Below are 25,449 nucleotides of genomic sequence, written 5' to 3'. Positions count from 1 at the left end.
GGGGAGACTTGTTGTCACTCGGTCTCCAGCAAATACCACAGGTTACTGCCAGTGAGCGATCACTGATGATGGCCTGTGAGACAACTCCTAGTGAGTGAAATAATAATAATGTCCCTTCCCAAATTCACCACCATCCAGATTTAATATCGTAGATGTTTACTATATTTTCTTAGTTTTTAACCAATGTTCATATTATGGTATGATTGTCTTTTAGTAGTTATGTGAACTTCATTTGCGTATTCATGTATTCTGCACTGATATGAAAATGAAGACTATAGCGGAGTATAGGATTCCTAACCATGTAACTGAATAAAATACGCTACACATTTTGATGAAAAACATGGGAAAAAATGAACATAGAAAAACAGAAAAACAGAACTTTAAATATAATTTCTGTGTTAAAAGTAAAAGTTATTTAAATATTTCAACATATAATCGTGTAGGAAAAATCCAGCTCTACAATAAGGGACACTCTGGATAGGAACAAAAATAAAAATTGTCTCAATCATGAAAGATTTCTCCTCCACTGACCGACGACAGAAAAGGTGAATTGTAGCATCAGAACAGATACTACTACACTGTGATCTTGTCAAGGCCAAGAATTATTTGTGTTTTATGTTTCTTTGTTTGTTTCCTAAATTCATAATTCAGTTTTATCAGTATTAGATTGTAGATTGCTTTAAAATTAATTAATTTTACATAGATAATTATATTTTATATTGAATAAAATTCAGTTTCATTATTAATCGAATTGGGTTCCTTTCTTTTCTTAATGTTTTAATGCTCTTTTTAAAAATGCCGTCATATAGTATCGATAGTAACAGTTCGACAAATATTATCTACATTGCCTGCAGGCATTTTTCAGTTAATATCTTGGTGGCCGTGGTCAAACACAAAAGTAAAACTTGAAGTAACAGCCTTTTCTCTCCCATTGAATAAACCTTTCTATATAGTCGTAAATGCATAATAGTAAACCATTTCAAGCACAACTGAAAGGGCATAGAGAGTATTGGAATGCAGTAGCGGCTTATTGCTACTCAAATTACAGATAAAACGGTAATAAAAAATTTTTTGAATAAATAAATAAAAACACGCATTTGCTCTGCAATAGTATTGAGCACTCTCTTCAGGTTTTTACTAATTACCAGTTTTACCATATATATATATATATATATATAAAAGTTCCTTCAGCCATAATCAAAACTTATGAAGAATTCTTGGTAAAATTATTTATGACAAGAAATGGAAGTACATAACAACAAAAACAAACAATTATTATCAATGAAAAATCCTTGATAAACAGTTGTTGTGGAAACTTCACATTTTATCAAAAGGAGTGCTGGACATCTGGGGAAATTTGTTGTCACTTGGACATCAAGAAGCAACATTGGTAATGACTTGTGTGAAAGCTTTTTGTGAATAATAATAATAATAATAAGGCATTTTATATCTTCACTTTATCTCGGTAATCTTTCTTGAATTTACCTCTTCAGACTATGTCTTCCTTTTGTAAAGTTTTCGATATCTAATCAATACTCATAGAAGATGTCTTTCTTTTTTTCATTACTATTTGTGTTTGACTAATGCACCACTCATTAATAACTGCCACAACACAGCAGCAACAAATGATTTATAGGACCTATTAATCATAGGGAAAAAACAAAACTTCATTGCTTTTTATTGTTGTTATTTTGAAAGGCAATAGATTTTAATAAGACAAATTCACTGATTAGTCTTGTTAGTCATTGTTTACATAAGGATTGGGTTTTATGACCAATGTGATATTGGTTTGATTTATTAAAATAGACTAGCAAAGCTACCCAGCATTGTCTAAGTGAAAGAATAACATGAAATTAATGTTTAAAATGTTGTAACATGTTTAGCTAAAATATCAATTCAAGTGAAAACATCATGTATACCTCATAATGGCGAAAAGTCAACATCATGTATACCTCATCATCAACATCATGTATACCTCATAATGGCGAAAATTCAAGTGAAAACATCATGTACACCTCATAATGGCGTTCTGACATGTTCATTTCTTGAAAAAAAAAAACAAAATAAAAAAAACTGATTTTATGTTTAGCACTAGGCACTCATTCGGCTCCTTTGAATGAATTTGGATGGGTAATGTGAGTGTGTATTTATATGTATGTGTGTGTGACCATTAGAAGTAACCTTTTTAATTTATTTATTTTTTATTTTTTTTTTTTTTGTCGCTAGACAGAATGTAATATAAAGCACCATATTGATAAAATTATTTGGAATAAGACAGTTTTGCAATTTTCAAAACTTCTTTTTTTCTTTTTAAAGAATCTTCCTGCTGGTTGTAACATTTGACGATTATCTAAAATATTGTATATCAATTAATATTACTTTAACATTTTCTCAGATTAATGGTCCCATTACTTACTTTTCTAATAATAAAAAGACACATTTACTTATTTTTCCTGGAATACTATAGTTGCAATCTCATTGGCTGATGAAAACATTATTAACTGAACAAAGTTGGAAGAAGTGGGTTTAGGAGTCAGGGGAGAGGAGCTTTGTTGTCTTATGTGAAATATTCTGTAATAGCAGAGGGCACCTGGCTTTACCTGATCGTAAAATATGCTTAAATATATTTGGGTTCGTGCAAATTTTATATTATTACAGAGCCAATTCTCTATTGGATATATGGATATATATATATATATATATATATATATATATATATATATATATATATATATATATATATATATAGTACTGATTTAAAAAAAAAAAAAAAAAATTTGGTGCCATCAGCTAGAATCGAGACCAAAACATTTAGCAAGCAATATCCCTTACCGTTTGAGCTATCAGCAGATAGATAAGATTTTAAATTTAACTACTTCAAGCTATGAAGGAATTTGCGCATGCACACAATAGAAATATGCCGGCAAGTTTAAATAAATATTTTGCATTTCAACCTGCCGACATATTTCTGTACACATTATTCATCCATCTATCTTACTCATTATAAACAATCCTTGGTCTATGAGTACCATTTCCTGTTAATTTCAGTGTTATGTGACCAATAGTTTAAGAATTTATCAGTTAAAATATACATTTTTGATAGTTTATCAATCCAATTAAAATTTTGTTTTACAAAACACTTTTATTTTTATTACAAAAGTTTCTAATTGTTATTGAAAGGTTTTATTTTTGGCATTATTGTAAAATTTAAATATGATTTATTTCTAAAACATTTTAATGAAAATACAAGGTATAATGATAAAGTTGTTCATTTAAATAAAACGACACTACAGCTTTATTTTAAAACTTTTATTGAAAAAATCAATTCAGGTAATTTGATTATGTAGTAGAGCTGACATCTATTCAATGTAGCCACCTTCAGCCTTAACCGCCGCTTCAATACGGGTCCAGAACTGGGAGAATGCCTTTTCTACAAGCACCAGTGGGAGCTTGGTGGATAGCGGTGATCAGACAGGATTTGATGTTGTGGGAGGTCATGTTGGTGATGTTCTTGACGTATGACCAAACGAAGTTTTCCCACAGATTCAGGTCGGGGCGGGGGGCAGTGAGAGAAGGATACAAAGTCGTAGCACTTTTTCTGAAGCCAAGCTTGGGTCTCTTTGGACTTGTGGGCCGGCGAAGAGTCCTGTTGTCACACCCAGGGTCTGCCAGCAGTCACTTGATTGCACCCGGGGATCACCACACTCTCCAGCACATTCAGGTACACTTTGGTCTTCACTTTGAAGATGTGAGGTGGCATGATGTGGCCCTCCCTTGAAACCACACCAAAGACCATAACCGTAGCTGGAAACTTTTTCATCACCCTGGGCACGTCCCTATTATTCATGGCAATCCAACGATGTAGTTTGAGGGTGCTGGCAATATTCCTGTTGTCATAACTTGGATCAGTGGAAAGTGTCAGTTGTACAGTAGCGCATATCCGATCTCGCTCATTGAACATTATGTCACTTTCAGACATGATAGAAGGCTCCTATTGAACTAGTGGATGGCCTGCAACAAAAAAAAAGAAACCGGTTTTCATCAAACGGAAATGGAATCACGTGCTCTTTTCTAGGGCAACAATTATGTGTATATATTTCATATACACACATTCACACTAGCTGCACCTACTCGGCATTTTCCAGAATACATACACACATATGTATATATTATAGAGACAAAATATTTTATTTATATTTTGTCTGTATAATATATACATATGAGTGTGTTTGTGTGTGTGTTTTAACTTGAGTAGTAGGCTTGTGAAAATTATTGAACTATTTGGTTTTATGAATTTTAACGTTTGTGTTCGTGTTTACTTCAATTCCAGATTTTAAAAAAACAAAAACATTTCAAATCTGACCTCTATAATAACTAGGGCTATAACAACAGCATATTCTTTTCATTGTTTTGATTCATCGAGTATATATCTGACACAGACACAATTAATCAACCGAGGATCACATCACTCTCCATAAAAACATGATATCAATGGATATATACCTGAGAATCAAAATAAGGAAAAGAATATGCTGTTGTCATAGCCCTAATAATAGCATTCAATGAATATATTTTTTCTGGCATTTTTTTTTTTTTTTTTTTCTCTCAAATATTAAAGCATGTCATTTTGTAGTTTAAGTATATTTAATTACATTAAACAGGTTCAAATATAGCTTGTATTGGATGGCTTTTAAAAATTGATTTCCAAACTAATCTATTTCTGGCTAGGTCTTTATTAGTCCTTCTTTCTCTCAACTTCATCCACTTTCTCCAATGTTTGCATCAGCCTTTTTTTTTTTGCTAATTGGCCCTGTCAGTTCAACTATCCTACATTTTTCTCCATATTTTTTTTTCAATCTCCAGTACTGCACACATCTCCATATACTGTCCAAATTTAATCTTCATCAGATCTAAGCCCGACTTTAAAACTCATATCATCATTGAATCGATTTATAGCCATTAAATATTTTTTTTAAATTAAGGTTAGCCAATTTATGTGATTACAATGTAAAAAAAATATTTATCTCTCAAAATGTCCATTAAAAATATTGAGGTGCGGGTATTGTCTTAAACTCTTTGTAGACGAAGATCAAAACAATGCCACTGAAATTCTTTTAGTTAAATAATGTAGTGCCATACGAAAGAAAATTCATTCCTTATTTTCCTCAAGAGTCACGTGGCAAATGCAAGTTTATATTAGTGAAATTAGAAAAGAATGTCTCGGACCAGAAATCTACAACGGAGAATTATTTCCGACTTGTTGTGCCATGTTGTATTGTTTCCTGTATCCGCATATCGCCAGCCCACATGTTCTCATAAAGTGCATGTATTTATTTCCACGTAGTTTTGCTGCTGTTTAAATTGAAATCTTCAAAGCTTTATTCATGAATTTTATCGTTAAGAGAAGAAAAAAAATAACAAAAAATTATAGCCAAACAAACAATAATAGTTAAAAAAAAAAAAAAAAAGCCTATAGCTTGCACATCTTTTCCTGAGGTAAATATTGTGCATGCTTATGTAGATTGCATGTACAGCGCACACACTTGCACAAGCGGCTATGGTGTGTGTATCGTCAGATAGAAGGGGGGAAAAATCAATATAGGAAATAGTAAATATGTCATTTTGGCTGGGATTGAACACGCATGTGTGCACGGAAGCTGCTCATTAGTGTGCGCGTGTGAAGATAACTGTTTTAGTATTTACTTCGCCAGTGCTTAATATATTAGTGAAATATACTTATGACAAGTAAGCTATAAAAAAACATTTGTGTTTCATCTCTTTACACAAAAGTTTGTATAGCTTACTTGCCGAAATACTTTACTAGTATATCTATTTGATAATAGGCTGTGTCTTACGCAATTTGAAAACTACTAAAAGTATTAGTACAAATTTTTAGGAGTTTGAATAAATATATTTGTTGTGTATGTACATTTTGATTAGTCTACATAGGGTTTTTGATGTAATTTAAAATATGCTAAACAAATTTTTTTTTCACTTTTGAAAAATAGAAATAGTCTGATAAAGATTATGAAAGTGTAATTTATAGGTTTTACTGTAAACTTTGGATATTAACAACAAAAATGGAGAAATTCTTGTGATGCAGACGTATAATTTTTTATGTGTGGCCTACACATGGATGTAGTCATGGAGCATCATTAAAGGACATTTGAAATGAGCATTATTTAAAGATACAAGTATACAGTTTTTCATAAGTTTCATATTCAAGTATTTTTTTTTTATAAAGGATGGAGGATTATCCAAAATGTTCAAATTATATTAAATACCTATAATTTAGATGCTTTTTATGGTTTTCATAAGGCTTTCTTTCTTTTCTTTCTTTTTTTTTTTTTCAAATTTCAAGAAATTCCTTATTTTCAACACACACACACACGATTATCTAATTGTATAATTTCACCTGAGTATTATACTTTAGCTCCTGTATTTTCAATTGGGTACTCTGGCTTTTTTTTTTTTTTTTTTTTCAATTATTGTAAATGTTTTTTTTTATGATTGAAATTTACATATTTTATAATGCACACTACAGCCACCTGTTATATGTGGTCCAAGTTAAGAGAGACCCAAGATTCTAGCAGATTTAGGTAGAAGTGGTTCTTTCCTCCTCTTTAGGTATGAATTATGTGACTGCTAAGGCTGTGTCTCTTTAGTTGTGCTACTATCAATATTAAACTCTTTCCTTCATTTTTATTTTTAACTTTATTACTCACCTCATTTACTTATATGCTTGCTCTTTAATTCGCACAACTGAACCTATCATAATTAACAGGGTCACACTCATCTCATATTTTGCAATTGCTATTTAATGCTACTTGTATTAAAACGCTTTAACATATTTCAGGTTGTTTTTTTTTGTTTTGTTTTTTTTTTATTTTAATATTGATATAGACAAACTATAATGTGGATGGACAATATTAATACTGATATAGTTGAATGTGTTTTTAATGTATACACAAATATGTAACAAGTGTATTTTATCAACGTCTATTTTTACAGTTCTCTCTACAAGCATACATGACTTCCTTTTTATTTTTATTTATTTATTTATTTTTAAATAAACTAGACTTATGTTTCTTATAAGCCCAAATATTCGCTTAAAACAAAATAATTTGTTTGGAACTATTAAAATAATTTCTAACGTTATAATATTTACCCATTAATTTATTGTAATTATCGCTTATGTTTTAATTCATGATTTGAAATATGATATAAATCATAAATCTATGATGTCCCACCAAAAACTGATTATTTTATTAAAGTAATAGTTTAAGCCGTAAGTCAAAATAGCTCAGTTGGTAGAACGTTTTTTAAAAGTAGTTAAGGTCTCTAACATTTCGAAATGAGATCAATTCAGCAATGTGGTTATGTTTTAAAAAAATTTGACGGCTGGAAAATTTGTCACTGACAGGCGGCCAAACTTTTTATTTATATGAAATAAGCTAATAACAATTATATCTCACTATTGTAAAATTTTATATTTGAACAACTTGGAACTCATGTTTGGTTTGCTTAGATGTAAAATATTTATAAGTTTTTATCAGATTATATCATTATTAATAATACTAGTAATAAACTGATTATTTCTATTAGTGAAGTGTATTACCAAATTTTGTTATGAATGGTATATTTATTAAATATTATGTCACTGAACCCAAAACTTCTCAATCTTATCATGTATAGACCAGTAATAATCTAATTTATAAAACTCACTACGTCTGTCTCCATTTTTTTTTTTTTTTTCAAACTGCATTTCCTTTGAGACATAAGGTCACAGAGCAGCATAAAGCAGGTCAAATGATTGCATTTTTTTGTGGACCATTCTTTTATAGGTTTTTAGCTGGTAAAAATAACTGCTGAGGGACCAGAATTAGAAACAAAAACTTAGTAGGTGTAAGTCGACTTAAAATGCTTCTCTATGCATGTGCGAATATGCATTTATGTGTTAAAGTCGGTTCATTTTTAACTATTTCTTATCTGTCTAATGCTAAATGCTTTGATTTCGATTCTAGCTGATGCCACCCGTCATATTTTTTAGAACTTTTGAAATCATTACTATATGTTGGGTACAATATAATAATCAATAGAGTAATAATTAGCTCTATAATAAAATACAAAATCTGCATGAATTTAATATCATATTTAAGTGTATTTTATAACCGTGCTAAACTGGGGGCTTTGTTAGATTTACATTGATGTGCCAAGGTGTTGAGCCTATCATCTTAACCATACAAAAGATGTATAAAATGTATATTTATATAAAGATTTTTGGCTAGATATGTGCATGTATGTATAAGCTACACTCTGATAATAACCTAAGCTTTCTCAGGACAATTTCTTGAAATGAAACTGCTTGTTAGATGGAGGGAGGGGGGGGGGCGTCTTTTCAAGTTGTTGATATGTGACCAAACTATTCGCATCTCCTTATGTTTGTAATTTCTTTAGAAATCTTTCTACATTCTTATTTTGAACTATAGGAAATTCTTGACTCATATGTATAACAGTTGCCTGTCTAGCCACACTAAAAAGCCGTAATACAGTAAAACGGTCTATGACTGATGGCACTAAATAAATTATATATATATATATATATATATATATATATATATATCAATTATTAAATTATAATAAAATATGTCTTAACACTTCAGTAGGATATTGAACCTTTTTTTTTTTTTTTTTCATCTAAGATCTGTCTTAATTTGGTTCTGTTCCGATTTTGACAAGCAAGCTTTTTTTGTGTGTGTGTGTGTGTGTGATACTTGACTGCTTGCAACATAACTGGTATCAATCCTATAGATCAAACCTCATGGAGAGCAGGCATGAGACATCATCGTCTAGTGTTGCCCACCCCAGAGTTCAGTACATCCGCAGCATGTTGAATAACAAAACCAGCTGATGATGATTGGGGGGGGGGGAGTTAGAAGGAATAAACAGAAGGATCTATTACGTTTGTAAGAGCACAATATATTTATTATTGATAATTTTATACAGTCAAAAATTTTGATAACGGTAGTTTCAAAAGATGTAAAAGATCGAGGCCATGTTGAAGTTATGGTAAGTTCCTTGGCCCCAAGGAGCTGTATGTCTTGCACCTTTTGAAACCGCTGGTATCAATATACTGAATTTTCACAAGATAATATTACCCATAATTAAAGTGAAAAATGAGTGCTTGTGTACACTTCCAGCCTAAGATATTCAAATCCAACTGTTGTTTCATAAAACATTCTTTTTTTTTTTCCACTGAGCATCTCAGCCCGTGAAGCTCTGAGGTGTGTGGGTAAGGCAGACAAGAAGATATGAAGGTTACTCTCCTTTACTACCAAATTCAATTCCCCCAGCAGCACCTGTCTGTGTAAATAACACAGCAACTAATAAAAGCATCTCCGTCCTCTCTTGTCCTTGTGTTGGGCTTATTGGTGTTTGTTGCTATGTCATAATCATTCTCATAACTAACTTAAAAACTAGGAGTCTCTCGTGGTTGTCAAGTGAATGACGCAAGGTAGCTGTTTTAGAACTGAAGCAGTTGGTGAGTCCACCTTCAGCGGCAGTGGTGGGCGACGGCAGCGTTCTTGTTGTTGTTGTGCATGTGCAAATGCGAAGAGTAGGAAGAAAATGTGTGGCGGAACATGCCGCCTAGTTGTAGCCTCAACATTTGCCACCATTTGCTATCATTTCGATTATTTATTAAAGTAAATTACTAAGGCAAAACTATTCCTCTTATTAAATTCATTTAAGCTAAAATTTTGGGAAGGAAACAGGGGAGAAAAATAAAAATCACCCCAAAAAAGAAAATTGTAACGTTTGATCATTGCTGCTTTAAAAACAAAACATTATCAAAATATTAAACATAGATTCTATTATACAATTTCCTTTCAATTGTATATATATTTTTTTCATTTAATCTTTATCAAGGGGTTATACTTGACGATAGGCTTTTGATAACTTAATTTGATATATCAGGATTAATTAGTAAAGATCTAATTAAAAATAAATTTCTTTTCCTCCTTATGAAATTTTATCAAAATCCATAATTTTATTTTATTTTAAATTCTATCAAACAAGAATATAATATGATTTGGTATCCCTTAATTGATAATTTTATTTGAATAATGTGTGGGTTTATAGATAAGAATTCTTCCAAAACAAATTTGTATCTATAACTTTGCATTTAAGTATATATCTGAAATTATGTGATAGTTTTTTTTTTTTTTTTTGTTACAATTTTATATGAATGTTAAAACTTTTTGTTACTAGTTAAAAAGAATAGAATAAGATTTCACTGAACTTAAATTATAAGTTGATTATAAATTTATTTCTGGCCTTAAAATTGTTAATAAATATTTACATTTAAAAGATTAAAGGTTTTGGGAGTTATTTACATCAAATAATTTTATAGAGATTGAAAAATAATTACTTCAGCAAATTAGTTACAGTTTTATAACAATTTAGTTTAATTGATAATAGATTTAATGACCAATCAATACCATAATAATTAAATTAACTTTTACAGTGGATTTGCTATTATATATATAAAAACAACTAACAATTTGAGAAAACAGATAAATGGCATAGTTAAAATTGCAAAAGTAAAATGGCTCCCAGGCAACACGGTGTAAGTTTAACTAATAATTGAAGCAGGATCATTTATTCAATTATATAACATTTCTTTTCTTCTGATTCCTCGCGATCTAATTTTTCCTGTTTAATTTTTGACCTTTCAACTATTAAGTTGGTTATGAAATTGTTTGAATTTAAAATGAGAAGGCTGAAGTCCACAATGAAAGTTAAAACCCAAAATATTACTCTGCAATAATCAGCTCAATGAAATGTAAAACTTTAGAACATAAGTACAATTCACATATGTTGTCTTCAAAAAATGATATGTGATTGCATTTTCACTTTATTGAAAGAAAATGGTTGCTAAGTCCAAAATAAGAGTATTTTTTATGGGGGTGATGCCTCTGTCAACACTTTTTCAAGGAGATCTTTTAATGAAAAATTGGTATGGGTTTTGTAATTTGATATGAGGGATTTGAATGCTCTAAGGGTATTCTTTCTTCATATTATAAAAGAATGTTAAATCAGAAATATTTTAATTTCTCATGAACAAATTTATATTCAGTTTTTTTTTAATATTGGCAGTATTTTGTACTGTTTGCTAATTTGTAACATTCAAATATAATTAATGAGTTAGAAACACAACAGACATTCCTAAATAACTCATTATGTTAAAGTCTATTTTATGATTTAGAAATATTTTAGTGCCAATGAAAATGTCTCTTCAAATTTAATTTAAATTAGTATAACTGTGTTCTACTATTCTTGAAATTCTTCAAAGAAATAACTTCAATTAAAAAAAATAGTTTATATCAAATGAATAGTATCAACTAATAAGATTAGGGTTATTGCATAAGTTAGTATTAAGTTATTTGGTCAGTAAATTCTTTGGTATTTACTAAAATTTAAGAGGAGTGGGGGAAGAAAGTAGACTTTTGAAAGTGGAGAAGTGAAAATATATATATACATATTAAACGTGCAGTTTTTAGGATGTGTGACTATCCCACCCAAGTTGACCTTGTATATGGTTGCTGTTTAGAATGGGGTCACTGCCTCATCATTTGCTATTCATGTTGAGCTTTTTCTGCCAAAGATGCAGGACAAGTCTACAGAGCAGGTAATTTTTTTTTTCTTTTGGTATTTATTTTTAAATTACTCTCATTATATATATAACGTTGTGAGTGGTTTCTGGTTCTCATTTCCTTGCATGTCAACAAAGAAAATTGCTTTTCCTTATAGATTATGTACAATTATGTAATCAACATAGATTTCATAATAGGTTACCTTTTTTGTTATTGTTTATACATCCGCCCGTCTGGAAGACGTGAGTGGGGGGTAGAGGCAGTGGCAAAAAAATTATGTGGTCGGTAGGAAAAGCGTTTTGCTTTTCTTTCTTTTTTGTTGTTGTTTTTTTTCTCATTTCTTATATATAAGAAATCTGTACTACTATTATGTACATTTTATAATTGCAGAAGTAATTCATTTCCATTAATCATAGAATTTATTTTTTAAAAAAATTACATTTAATTCATATTTAATATAAATATCTGAAAAATAACAATTTGATTTCTTTTATAAAGATTTAAACTTCGGGTGCATAAAAGAATAAAAACAACTTGTTGCAAAATAACAATATTAGAATATTTGAAATATAATTATTTAGCCTTTTTTTTTAATTTTAGTCTTTTTACCTATGAATATAGTGGATGTTTATGTATATGTATTTCACTGAGCTCTTAGACATTTATTTCTGAAATCACCAACTGACATATTTTTCTTACTTTTTTTCATTCATTTTTTTTCCTCTTGCATAGATCACTCCCCTGTGTGTTATTTATTTCATGTTTTTTTTTTTAAATAGCCAAAGACTGTTTTTATTGTTGGAATTAAATAAACCATTTTCTACATTGCAGAAAGTCTAATTGCTATACCTTGACCGACTACCAACACCTCTTTTCATAAAAACTTACAGCTAGCAATCTACCTACCTACATAGCTTCATATATATGTCTACCTAGGCTGGGGACTGCTTCCGTTGGTGTGGCGCTGTGTTGTGCCTGTTGTATTGATTCTTTTCCGAACATTAGTGTTCCAGCAAACAGTAGATGGGTGCAGCCTGCATGCCTACATTTCCCTATTCTCCTGGCTGCGTTCAGACTTCATTTTTTTTTCTTTCTTTTCTTTTTTATCTTTCTTGTTCTCTTTCTCAATTTTTTTTCTCATTACCTAGCTTGTACTGTTGCTAACTCTCCCCATTAAGTTGATTTAGTTTCATTTTGTTTTTGTCAAGTTTTTGTTTTTGATGTTTTTTAACCTGAGAAATGTATAAAAATAGCAGGAAACAATCACCTTGTTTACTTATAACCAATTTTTCTTTCATACAATGCTTTTTTTTTCTGTCTCATTTTGCAATATTTTCTTTGTCTATCTCAGTTTTTTATGAAATCTACTCATTTTACCCTGTGCTTTTTCATATTGCTTATAGGTAATTACAAAAGTGACATTTTATAATAACTTCATTAGTCATTATTCAAAGAATGAGTTTATTCTTAATATGAAATTAATATTTTTTTTTTTTTATTAAAGGTTATTGACTAAAAAATTCACATTTTGTAGATACTAGTGTTGGAACGATTAATCAGAATCAGGAAAATCAGAACTTTTGAGGGTATCAGAATTGATTTCAGAATTGTAAAAAAAAATTGTGCATATATTCCGATGCCAAAAAAACTATTCTTTTAATTGACTTTTTTTTATTTTTTTTATTTTGTTCAAAACAAAATCTTCAACTGCTTAAAGTAATGATGAAATAATAAATATCTATTGATTTTAAACTACCAGTAAAACTAAAATCGATAGATCATCCCAAACAGTATATTTTGATGTTTAAGAAAATATTTGCACATTTAAAGTGTGTTTTTTATGGCAATCGTGAAAAAAATCACAACTCTATAGTAAAATATTTAGAGATTTATAAAAAATCAGAATCGGTAATAATATTGGAATCTGCCATCATTAGTAGATACTATTATATTTTAATAAAATATTTACTAATTTTATTCCATATGTGTGTGTGTAATTTATAGAAAGCAATACAATGCAGAAGTGTAACAGATAAAGATGAACTGAATTAGGATGTAATGGTGGAATGAGTTTTACAGTCTCTACCTTTTTTATTAATATTATACATTGATGTAATAATGTGAGTACATATGGGTCTTTCCTCTTTACAAGAACTTGATTGGCTGGTTAATCCATAAATACCGACTAGTAAAGCCATCTGTGACAGATAGCAAAAGGTATGCTGAAAGTCTCATGCTAAGGACATACCAGCTTTGACCATGAACACCCGTTCAATAGGGCAACTTACTAGATTATTACTTGAAATTATAGCCAATACCACTCAGCCACTTCAAACGAATATATCCCTTTTCCAAGGTGCATATATATATATATATATATATATTATTATTATTATTATTATTATTACATATTAAATGTATATACTTGTGTTAGTGCATAGGAAAATTGTTGCTGCTTCTCACCGCAACAGTTTTCCTAAACACATTTGAATTAATGTTGAACATGCGTATGAAAATGGGAAATTATTTTCCTGAAATATGCTCTGCAGAATTTCTATTGAACTGCACTGACGCAAGTAAGATTGTAATAAAAAAAATGTTTTTCATATTTATAATTATTTAGTTATAAAATAGAAATTTTCACCAACTGTGATTCCTAAAACAAAGGTTTTACTTTTTGGACTATGGAGTCAACTTTAATAAAAATTAGAATCAATTCTCATAAGTTATCAGTTTTTAACTTCTATTTTTAATTCACATTTGTTCAATGATTTCATTTTAAGATTGCTTTATTTTTAACTAGTTATACTGAACCCACATTGCCTAGAATCTATTATATTCACTTTTTTTTTTTTACTAATTTTACATTCTATAATAATCAAGCCTTTTTTGTTATTTTTTGACATCCAAGTTTAAAAAAAAAAAACACACACACAAATAAGGAACGTTAATTCTTACTGAAAGAATAAGCTATTTTCCATAGCTGAGGTGTTTAAGAATCTCTCCATATTAGAAAAGTGTCGGAGCAGATTAAGTTTTTCTTTTTAAGTGAATTGTACCATGTTAGTACATTAATTGCTAATAGCATGGTACATGAATAACAAATGAAAATTGGCTAGTCAGAATTAAAATTTGATTTGTGAATTAAAATGCTATTTAGGTCTGACTTTCAAAATCTAGTAGAGATGATTTTATATATTACATATCCTATTTTCATCTGTTCATCGTCTTATGAATATTTTAGAGACTAAAGTTATCTTAACCAAGTGACAGCAGTGTGTATATATGTATGTATATATATATATGTATGTATATATATATGTGTGTGTGTGTTTTGAGTTATAGTTAAAATTTTTTAAATTTGTAAATGTTTTTTTTTTTATAAATTTATATGCAGTTCTTATAATCAGTTCACATGATCGAGAAATATGATTGCAAATGCAATTGGGTTTCGATCATAAATCTCACCCGGTAATTAATGTAGTCATTCTGATAGTAATATTACATTCTATCTCTGTTTTAAATATTCATTTTTCGTTGGGACATTTATTTAATCAGCTTGTTCCTTTCATATACGTTCACCACATTCACCACATGAGCTTTGCCACACAAGTAAAGCGTTTTTCAATAGCACAAACACAAACAATATTATCGGTGTTAGTCCCTTCTTCAGCTTGAAAGGCTGTTAGGTTTGATGATTATCCCAGGCATTATAATTGAAAGCAAAGCAGATGACCTAAACCTTCCTCATGACAGAATACTAGTTTGTCACCAATTATATTTCCCAACAAGGCTGGCATTAATTTATGCACTTAGATGGAGTATTATCTCCTGATAATCTCAAATGGTCACCCATCTCTGTACTGACTAGGTTCAATATCATTTAGAAGACAAAAATGATTGGGGGGGGGAGTCTAGTAATGGTTTCTGATAATCTTTTAAAAAATACTGAACAACCTTTTTATCCTACAGCAATATATAATCAGGTTTTTAATTCTATGAAGACATGTTTAGTTAAATTTTAATATAAAATCTTTTTTACAATCCACTTTTTAAATGTAACTGGTATGTAGATGCTTCAGTCATATTATCAGTCATGCATGATATATATGTATCAGTTAATAGATTCACTTTTTTTTTTATACTTTAACTTTGCATTTTAAAAATAGCTTCAATCTTCTAAATATTGTATCATTTTATGAAATCATATATGTTAATGTTTTGTAAAAATGAATATGTGACCAATTTAAATCTTAAAAGGAGTGGTTTGCATTTTTTCCTAGGAAAAACCATTTGCAATATAAATTTTTTTCTTCAAGGTTACAGAAAACTAGGATATTATTTATATTTAACAAAAGTAGAGGACTCTGCAGAAGTACGGTATTTATTTTAAAGTTTTCAACCATTTTGTTTTTTTTAATTATAATTCATAACTATTGATTGATAAAAACTATAGATCAATCTAATGATACTTGATCTTTAAAATAGTAAAAAAAAAAAAAGTAAGTAAATTTATATACCAGCAAAATGTCTTCATGGTTTTTAACCTTGTGATATTTTTACTGTGTTCTTTTTTAATATTGTTTGTATCAAATTGCCAGTTATCACATAGATATGATCATTTATATTATCTTCTTTTTTAAATGTTTTTTTGATTTTATACAGATATCAACAGTATTGAATAACTTAAAAATAACTCGCTTCAAATTGTTCATTTTTCTTATATAGAGATCTAGAATTCGAATCTTTGTCATATTTACAATTTTGCAATTAAATACAGAATTTCACACAAAATTATTTTTGTGCCTAAACAATGTTGATTTTCTTTATATACTTCAGTTTTGAATATAAAGTTTGTCTTTATAAATCTTACACTATTTCCATCATCTGAATATTTTAGAGACAAAAGTTATCTTTAACCAAGTGATAGAATGGGCATTATAATGATCCTCCTCTTGCACCAGAAAAGAACAACAAAAAGTCAAAGATAAATATCTTAATAATCTCAATTATTCCTAGGAAGATAATGATCACTGACATAATTATCATGTTCATAATTGATATCATTATAGGAATCATCACTATCATCATCAACCTTTATGAAATTATATACTCCACTTTCTTACGTGTGTGTGTGTGTATGATTTAGACTTGATTTTCTTCCTTTCTTTTTTTTCTCAAAGTTTATTTACTCTCTTCATCTATATAATTTTTGTCTTAGCCTATTTTTAAGCCATTTTTCTATAGTTCATTTTCCTGTAGCTACACTTTCCTCCCAATCATCTGTAACTGTTTACTCCTTCATCCCCTTCCTCCCATCATTCTCATTTGAACCATTAACTGAACTGTCTCTTCATTCTCGTTACTATTCTCCTTTCGAAACTTATTATGTAGATCAATCTTTCCCTCTATATATATTTTATTCCGACACACACGCATACCTCATTATCCTTCCCTATTTTTCTTCTCTTTCTCCCAATCATTATTTGAATATTCTCATTATCAAAATAATTTTCATAAATTTATATTCACTAGAATAATATCAAGTTTTCTTGTTGTTTGTGCAGATATTTTTAGTTATTTTCTTGTATTCTGTTTTCGGAAAATAATATCTCATCAAATTTTATGTTCAGGACGTTCATCTTGTCTAATTCAGATTCCTCTTTTCCTTCCACAAATAATATAAGAATTTATTTGCCATCCTTTGTTCTTTTTTAGAATTGGGATTTACTTTAGTCTATAACGACTATTTTATGAGAATAATATATTATGACCATTTATCAACTGCAATTTTTTGTACTTTTTTTTTTTTAATATGTTATATATCTATATACTATTAAAACGATCATATCTAACTTTCCTAGACTAGACTTAACCTATGTCATGACTTGTTGGACATCAACCATCTGAGATTATGAAGAAAATTACATTTTTTTTTTTATTTGTTACTTAGTAGAAAAAAAAGAAAGCCAATGGAAACTTGCAAAGGCAAACATAATGGTCTTGAGTGGAGAACCCTCTTGTAATAGAAAAATGATCTAACAAGGGATAGCAAAAGAAAATTGTCCAATTGCAAATATTAAATGTGGTGCCTGTTAGCACACCTGGGGTATTGCCGAATTATCTGAGCCAGAAGATTATTATCATCATCACGTAGATTGAATTAGATTTTTTTTCAAGAGAAAAATATAATTCAAGGCAAATATGGTTAATGACATTTTAGGATTTGACTTGACTAGATTCTATAAACAAGAACAAGACAGAATTTTAGATAAATAAAAACAAATATATTTTAATAGAAAAGAATGGGAGAACATAAAATGTATGACAAAGATAGATCATTAGATTTGTCTTGGGTCATATGGACTTAATGACGTAGTGAGAGAGCTTGAAACACACGTATCAGTCAGTCAAGAGTTGGGAGTCGGAGTGTTAGCAGACACAGTAGCCAAAGGAAGAAAGATGGTGGTGGACAGTAATGGCTCTAAGTAGAGGGAAATGTTAACAGTAAAAAGCTAGGACCAGCAGACCAGCTTTCCAATGGAGGTACCATCTAAAATAAAGCTGCTCTATAATACCACGAAGGCTTTGGGTCGTATGAATCTTTGTTTGCAGTTTTTCTGAGAATCCATCAAATGAAGATCAACCTAAGGTGGACTAGGTATGTTTTCCCATTGGCTGATGTAAACCCCCAGAGACTGTTATTTGTCCCTTAATGTTATAATTGTTATTTGTCCTGTTTAAACAATCATTAGATGATCAATAGGCACATTCATATCTAGACGATCAAATATATATACACATCAATAGACACATCATATAAACACCTCTCTATCATACAGAATCCCTCGACAATATTATAAAAATAGCCGTCAAAGGAGCTTTGAATTGTAAAGAATTTCAGTATTAAGTAGTGAAAGTCAGCAGTGATCCTCCTCTGGTGTAAAGACAAAAACTATGAATAAAAAAAGTAAGCAATTCAGTATATTTTATACAACAATAATAAAGCAATAATTATTATTAATAATAATAATAAATAAATAAATAAATAAATAGATAATAAATAAATAAATAAATAGATAATAAATAAATAAATAAATAGATAATAAATAAATAAATAAATAGATAATAAATAAATAAATAAATAGATAATAAATAAATAAATAAATAGATAATAAATAAATAAATAGATAATAAATAAATAAATAGATAATAAATAAATAGATAATAAATAAATAAATAGATAATAAATAAATAATAAATAAATAGATAATAAATAAATAGATAATAAATAAATAAATAAATAGATAATAAATAAATAAATAAATAGATAATAAATAAATAAATAAATAGATAATAAATAATAATAAATAAATAGATAATAAATAATAATAAATAAATAGATAATAAATAATAATAAATAAATAGATAATAAATAATAATAAATAAATAGAATATAAATAATAATAAATAAATAGATAATAAATAATAATAAATAAATAGATAATAAATAATAATAAATAAATAGATAATAAATAATAATAAATAAATAGATAATAAATAATAATAAATAAATAGATAATAAATAATAATAAATAAATAAATAGATAATAAATAATAATAAATAAATAAATAGATAATAAATAATAAAACAATAATAAACATTCTTGCACCTGACTAGTTCATTCTTATCACCCTTGGCTATAATAAATATAAGCATCCAAGAACAAAACATGTATGATGCAGCAGAATTTGAGTTCTGGCTTAGAATAATAGTTAATGATTCTCCAAAAAAAGGCAAACAAAAAAACATGCAACTCTTTAAGAGATAATTGGCAGCAGAGAATCAGTTTCTTAAGAAGCTATCAGTTATGTCTTTTGGATAAAACGTTTCAATCAGAGGTGAAGGCGTATCCATAAGCTTTAATGTTTCCAGAATTAGTTTTCTATCATTTCAGAAATCATAAGAGGGCAGAAATGGATGCAAAGTAGTCTGCAAAATGTGCGTATCACGCATATTAAAACTGTATTTCGCTTGTGCTAGTTGCTATATCAAACACTGCATACCAAGACCAGTTGAAATGTAAAGAACTAGAAATATGATTTATGCAACGAGCTGACCAGTTTTCTACAGTTCAATAACAATTGTTATTGAGCTTGAATGAGGACCATAACTAATTGTGTGACGTCAGTAATGGTAACGTTGGTTTTAAACCAAACTCTATGGAATGTAATGCTCTCTATAGTGCACTAACTGGTTGAATGGCACTAATGTTGAATAGAGATTTAATTTCATGCTGTCCTCTTTCTTGAAGAATGGATACAATTCTTGGTGTTTACTCTATTCTTCTGGCATCACCTGATGTAAAGAAACCAATTTTCAATGTTCATGGAATTACAGATGGAATTTGTAAATTTGAATGAGAATTTGTCTTTTATATATTCACTAGTATGACTACCCGTCGTTGCCCGGGTGGAGAGAAGTGGTATACTAAGGCTAATGAGCAACCCAGCCCTAAAAAAATGTTTCAATCAAAATAGCAGCAAGTGCCTGTGCAAGCGCAAAAAATAGAATAATTGCCACAGAAGGCAGGTTCGAACCTGTAATGCGAAAGAGAAAAAGGTGAAAAAAGCTAACGCGTTAGCTGTCTCGGTCACAGGCCTTCAAAATAACGTTTTCTAAACTTACGTTGAAATGGGTAGGCATATGACTTGCAAAAAATGTTGACACAAAAACTAGCCCAGTTGACTAGCACAGAATTAATCTTCTTGGCCAATTTTTAGATATTTTTCATCCAAGAGATCAATTTTTCTAACGATACCGATTTGTCATGGTCTTATTCATCTGTCAAAAATTTCTGGAAGACACACACACACACACACACACACACACACACACACACACATTTTTCCCTTTTAAATAATACTAGCGGGGGTACCCGGCATTGCCCGGGTGTTTGGAGGTGTGTGTGCTGTTAAATAAAAAAGAAACTGGGCGGGGCAGGGGGGGGGAAATCGAACCCGAAGCCCTGAGGCGAAGTTTGAAAATAAAATTGGGCAGCCAGAATGAGTTACTGAAAGATGTTTGAATTTATTTAAGTAAGAACCACCAAATTGACAGGTGCACGCACGGAAGTCGTAGAGCGTTACAACGATGACGTCAATGACCAGGTTTTTTTTTTTTAAGCGAAGTAAAAAAAGAAAACAACATTAAAACTTAAGGGGGGGTAATCAAAACATGGAGAAAAAACACAAAAACACTAACATAAGGCAAACGAACGATGAAAACAGAAAAACGAACACGTGAAAAATGGCTTAAATAAGCCTGTTTCGATATTAAAATTAAAAAAATCGGTGGGTACTCGAGTGTTTTTGGTGTGTGGTCGGGGGTGGATAAGCGAAGTAAAAAAAAACCCAGAAAAACGAACGTTACGTGAAAAATGGCTTAAATAACACTGGTTCAATATTTAAATTTAAAAAATCGGGGGGAAAAAAAAAAAGAAGACCTCTCACACCACGATTCGAACCCAAAACGTTTAGATAACAAACCAACGCGCTAATCAACTGAGCTAACGCGACGTACATGAAACTTAGTCAGTTTTTCAACCATTTAAAGTAAATCAGGTCATGACGTCATCTGGCGCATGCGTAGAACCGGTCGTCATCACGAGAGGACCGTTTTTATTGACCCCCCCCCTTTTACTTTTACCATTATTTGTCCATGTTACTTTTGAAATATGGAATAATTTTTTATCTTCTTGTAAAGGGCAAAGTTTGTGCGTTTGTATGTCTCGCAAAAACTTCAGTTCTCCTAGCAAACTCCCTTTATATTTTAGCGATAAGTGCACTCCTCCATCCCTTCTAACCACTTTGGTTATCTGACACAGCTGGTAACATCACACATAATTTTTCTGTATCCCATTCCTTGACACAGACAGTAACGTTTCTGACCCGTCTCCCAGATCATCAGGATCAGCAAGCCTCACTTCTCAACCTACTGACTACAGTTCCTAAGGATTGTGTAACAAATGCCCATGTCCTCTCTGGAATACTGATTATGCTCTCTTCCTGATCTACATCAATGATCTCCCGAATCACATCCTAACATATTTTATAGACATTTATGCTGACAACGCTACCATCTATGGCAACACTTCAAAGGCCGTAAATGACCAAGTTCTTTCTGATTCTCTCTCTCCTCTGATCTTTATCATGTGGTGCAATGGGGAAAGAGGTGGCTAAAACAAAGCTTCTGTCTTTCCATCGTCATGCCCATATCCCTATCTGGCATCAATCAAAATTAATGGCTTTCGTCTTGAGGAGGCTCCATCTTTTGACAAGCTTCTAGGTCTGATCTTTACTTCTGATCTGAGATGGAACATGTGCATCAAATCCGTTGCTAAGGCTGCTGGAAAGTGGTGGGATCATTCTACCACTCCACTAGATATCTCACTGCTGATGATAAGTACTTAACATAATTAAATCCTTTGACTAATAGAAGAATCCTTAAGTAAAAGAAGAATCCAAGTTGTTCTCGATGGTCGTACATCAAAACAATCTAATATAAATGTGGGTGTAGCTCAGGGGTTGATCTTTAGACCTTTATTATTCCTGATTTTCATAAATGACCTCCCTGATAAAATTGTCTCTGAGATGGGTATATTTGTTGACAGCACCACGCTCTAGACACAAGGGGAAAACAAATGAACACATATCCAAGGCAATAGTAGAAACCCTAGAGGAAGATCTTGCATTCCTCTGCCTGTTTTACAAGTACTTTAATGGTAGATGTTCCGATAAACTACAAACCCTTGTACCTCCTCAACGTAAATACCCTGGACAAACCCAACAAGCAGCAAAATCCCACCCCTACACAGTAGAAATCCCTAGATGTAACAAAGTCTTCTACGCTAATAGTTTTACTTGCTTAACTTTGGAATTCCCTTTCAAGTTCTTGTTTTCTCGACTGTACTGACATGCAGACTTCTTGCTGCTCAACTCCCAACATAATTCCCCTACAAATTATGTCCCAGATAGTAGCCTCCTACATCAAAGTGGCACTGTGCTTTTTGAGGTGAAAATGCAGTTAAAAAAATCAAACAGAATTAAGGAAAATTTGAAATGGAAAACCTGTATGTCTACAGATGGTGCTTGCAGACCCCCCCCCCCGCCATTTTGCCTGAAAAAAAAACTGAAATGGCCGAGAAAGTTCATTATGTTTCTGGTGCCAACAATCATTGAATGGTTAGATGATGTTGATCCTTGTTCAAGTGTCACAATTGCCACTGCCATCTACAATGCGTGTGTATCTCATATGTTCCCCATCTACACAGGGAGAAATGCATCCTAGCTGCTCTCTTATAATTTTTTGGTACTTCAGTTAAGTATTGCTTCTTTGCGAATAATTGAAGCACTAACTTTAGCAATGATAGCTGTATCAATAGCATTGATAGTATTAATCAAACTAATTGATGCTAATCGTGAGTATTCTCTTTAAAAGAAATAACTAACAATTATAATCGATGATGAGTCGTATAAAAATATTGCTGTGTGCTATACAAATGTAAAATATGTCTCAAAATTATCTTTGTACAAAGAATGCATATTTGGAAGCCATTTTCTTTCTCTGTCTCAACAATTTTCTTTCCTACCTAAAATTTTAGAACTTTTTTCCTGCTAATCAGCACAGGCATATGACACAGAAGTCACATGTCGCTTTGCATCAGCCAAAAGAGAATTTGTTTACCCGAAGTTCTTTCTTCATCCAAATTCACTTAGACTGTCTCCTAAGTTCTCAACAACTGGTAATTACCTTGCCACATTATGCAGAATGTATCTTGCAAATTTCAGGCGCCTGTGTGCACTTTAAATGTAGCTTAATAATAAAATTAGCGCACATTATAATTGCATATAATTGACTGAATAAATTATTAGTCAATTACTAAAGCCAATAACTGATTAATTTTCATTAATATTCTGAATAGCAGCACCAGCATACTGTGTAATGTACGCTGTAGTTGCTCATAGTCTCGTACTTTTTCTACTCCAAATTTGAACTTTTCTCTCTACTACTGCTTAAGCTTTCAATCTAGTAACACTTTTGACAGTTTTTTAGATTTTGCCATTTTATTTTTAACTCAAGAAATAAAATGGTAGAATAAATAGGGTTACATTTGCCTGGTATCGCTCATTGAACCACTTGCAGCAATCTATAAATATTAAATCTAGATGAAAAAAAATGGAGTCTGCAGCTCATCTGCTCAGCTCTTAAAATTTGAACTGGTTAAATTCCTGCGTAAAAAATCTTCTTTTACTAGTAAATAACGTATGAACTAGTTGTGCCTATCTGATGTTGCCCAGGAGTAAAAGAAAAAACAAAATGACAGATTTATTTATAAAGAAAATGGAAATTAATTCTTATGTGAAGTAGGATTTTTTAGTGTTTGTTTTGAAAATGTTAACACGAATTTAGGGGAGGGGAGTGTTTTTAACTTGTGTGATTTTAAGGCCAGGATTCTCTCTCTCTCTCTCTCTCTCTCTCTCTCTCTCTCTCTCTCTCTCTCTCTCTCTCTCTCTCTCTCTCTCTCCCTCCAAAAAAAAAGAAAACATTGACATGATGATATTTAGATGACCATTTTGGAGCAATCTTATATTTTAAGGTAGTTAAAATTGCAGTTTTGGTCTAATGAAACTGCTATAAATAAAAATTAAATTATTATCCAAACGGTAACGTTTTTTAGTTTATATATATATATATATATATATATATATATATATATATATACTTTTATTAATGTCGCTCTGTACTATGTATTGAGCTCTTTACTCTAATTTAACTTGCACAAGACTCCAATAAATCATCCAATATGCAACCTAACCTGGATTTTCAAATATGGTGTAAGAATGTGGCAAAAAGAAATCACTAAAATGTTCGATCATGAATGTGAGAGCTTAATACGAATTATTTAAAAACAATACGTTACATATTACCGAGACGTAAAACGGCATTAAAAAAACCAGTGACACCGTTTTATTTAAAGTGTTCAACCAAATGTTCATTTCGATTTTTTTTTTTCATTCCAACGGACACTGAAAATTTATGTGTGAATAATTCAGCCAAAAAGGGCTGACCTATCATAATGAGACTATTGGATGTATAGTTTTTAAATAATTTGTGTGTGTGTGTGTATATATATATATATATATATATATATATATATATATATATATATATATATATATATATATATATATATATATATATATATATATATATATATATATTATGATTGCATAAGCATGAGATACTAGTGTCTTTTGATTTAAAAATTATTGTTACTGTTTATTTAAAAAATATTGTGTGCGTATATAAGCGTATTTTGAATATTGAACATAGTTTCTATAGAATATGCTTATATTATCTTCTGTCTTTGTCATGTTGTTGATTTGTTTCCCATGACACATTTCCCCCCCCCCCGTAAGATTTCTCAGACCTAAACACCTACGACCTATCAAACCTAGTCATTTCTTAAGAATTTTTTTTTTTTTTTTTAAATATCTTTTTTTTTTTTTCTTTTTTCTTTTTATTGACAGTTTTTGATAAATGACTTCCTGTTAAATAAAATTGCAAATTAGATTTCTGTATTTCAGTTGGAAAATCTTAATTTTAACAGATGAATATTTTAAATGGGGTTATTTGGTGGTGGTATGGTATTCAGCATTGAAAATGACATTAGATATAAACTTTGTCAGTATCGATTGTATGGCATATCGCCTCTCCACGAGGACAAAGTAA

The 25,449-nt window shown here is 30.3% G+C and overlaps 2 protein-coding genes across 9 annotated transcripts in view; one reads left to right on the top strand and one right to left on the bottom strand.

The window, feature by feature from the left end:
• The window catches only part of LOC145277569 (uncharacterized), a 449,159-nt gene that overhangs the window by 253,044 nt on the left and 170,666 nt on the right, over nt 1-25,449 (top strand). The gene's annotated exons all lie outside the window — the stretch shown is intronic.
• LOC145277571 (uncharacterized) lies at nt 3,522-12,678 on the bottom strand. Its single transcript, XM_080129062.1, has 2 exons — nt 12,561-12,678; nt 3,522-4,011 (listed from the first exon to the last, which is right to left on the bottom strand). The coding sequence occupies exon 2, from the start codon at nt 3,977-3,979 to the stop codon at nt 3,653-3,655; it is 327 nt and encodes a 108-aa protein (XP_079985188.1). The 5' UTR covers nt 3,980-4,011; nt 12,561-12,678; the 3' UTR covers nt 3,522-3,652.

This window comes from Euprymna scolopes, chromosome 6 (assembly GCF_053919585.1).
Source record: "Euprymna scolopes isolate OS-2025 chromosome 6, ASM5391958v1, whole genome shotgun sequence".
NCBI lineage: Eukaryota > Metazoa > Mollusca > Cephalopoda > Sepiida > Sepiolidae > Euprymna > Euprymna scolopes.
The sequence above is the reverse complement of the archived record's forward strand: the minus strand, read 5'-3'. Positions and strand labels throughout refer to the sequence as shown.

What these genes read in the sequence shown, in the direction of transcription:
- LOC145277571 (XM_080129062.1), bottom strand. Translation starts at nt 3,979, where the DNA reads ATGTCTGAAAGTGACATAATGTTCAATGAGCGAGATCGGATATGCGCT.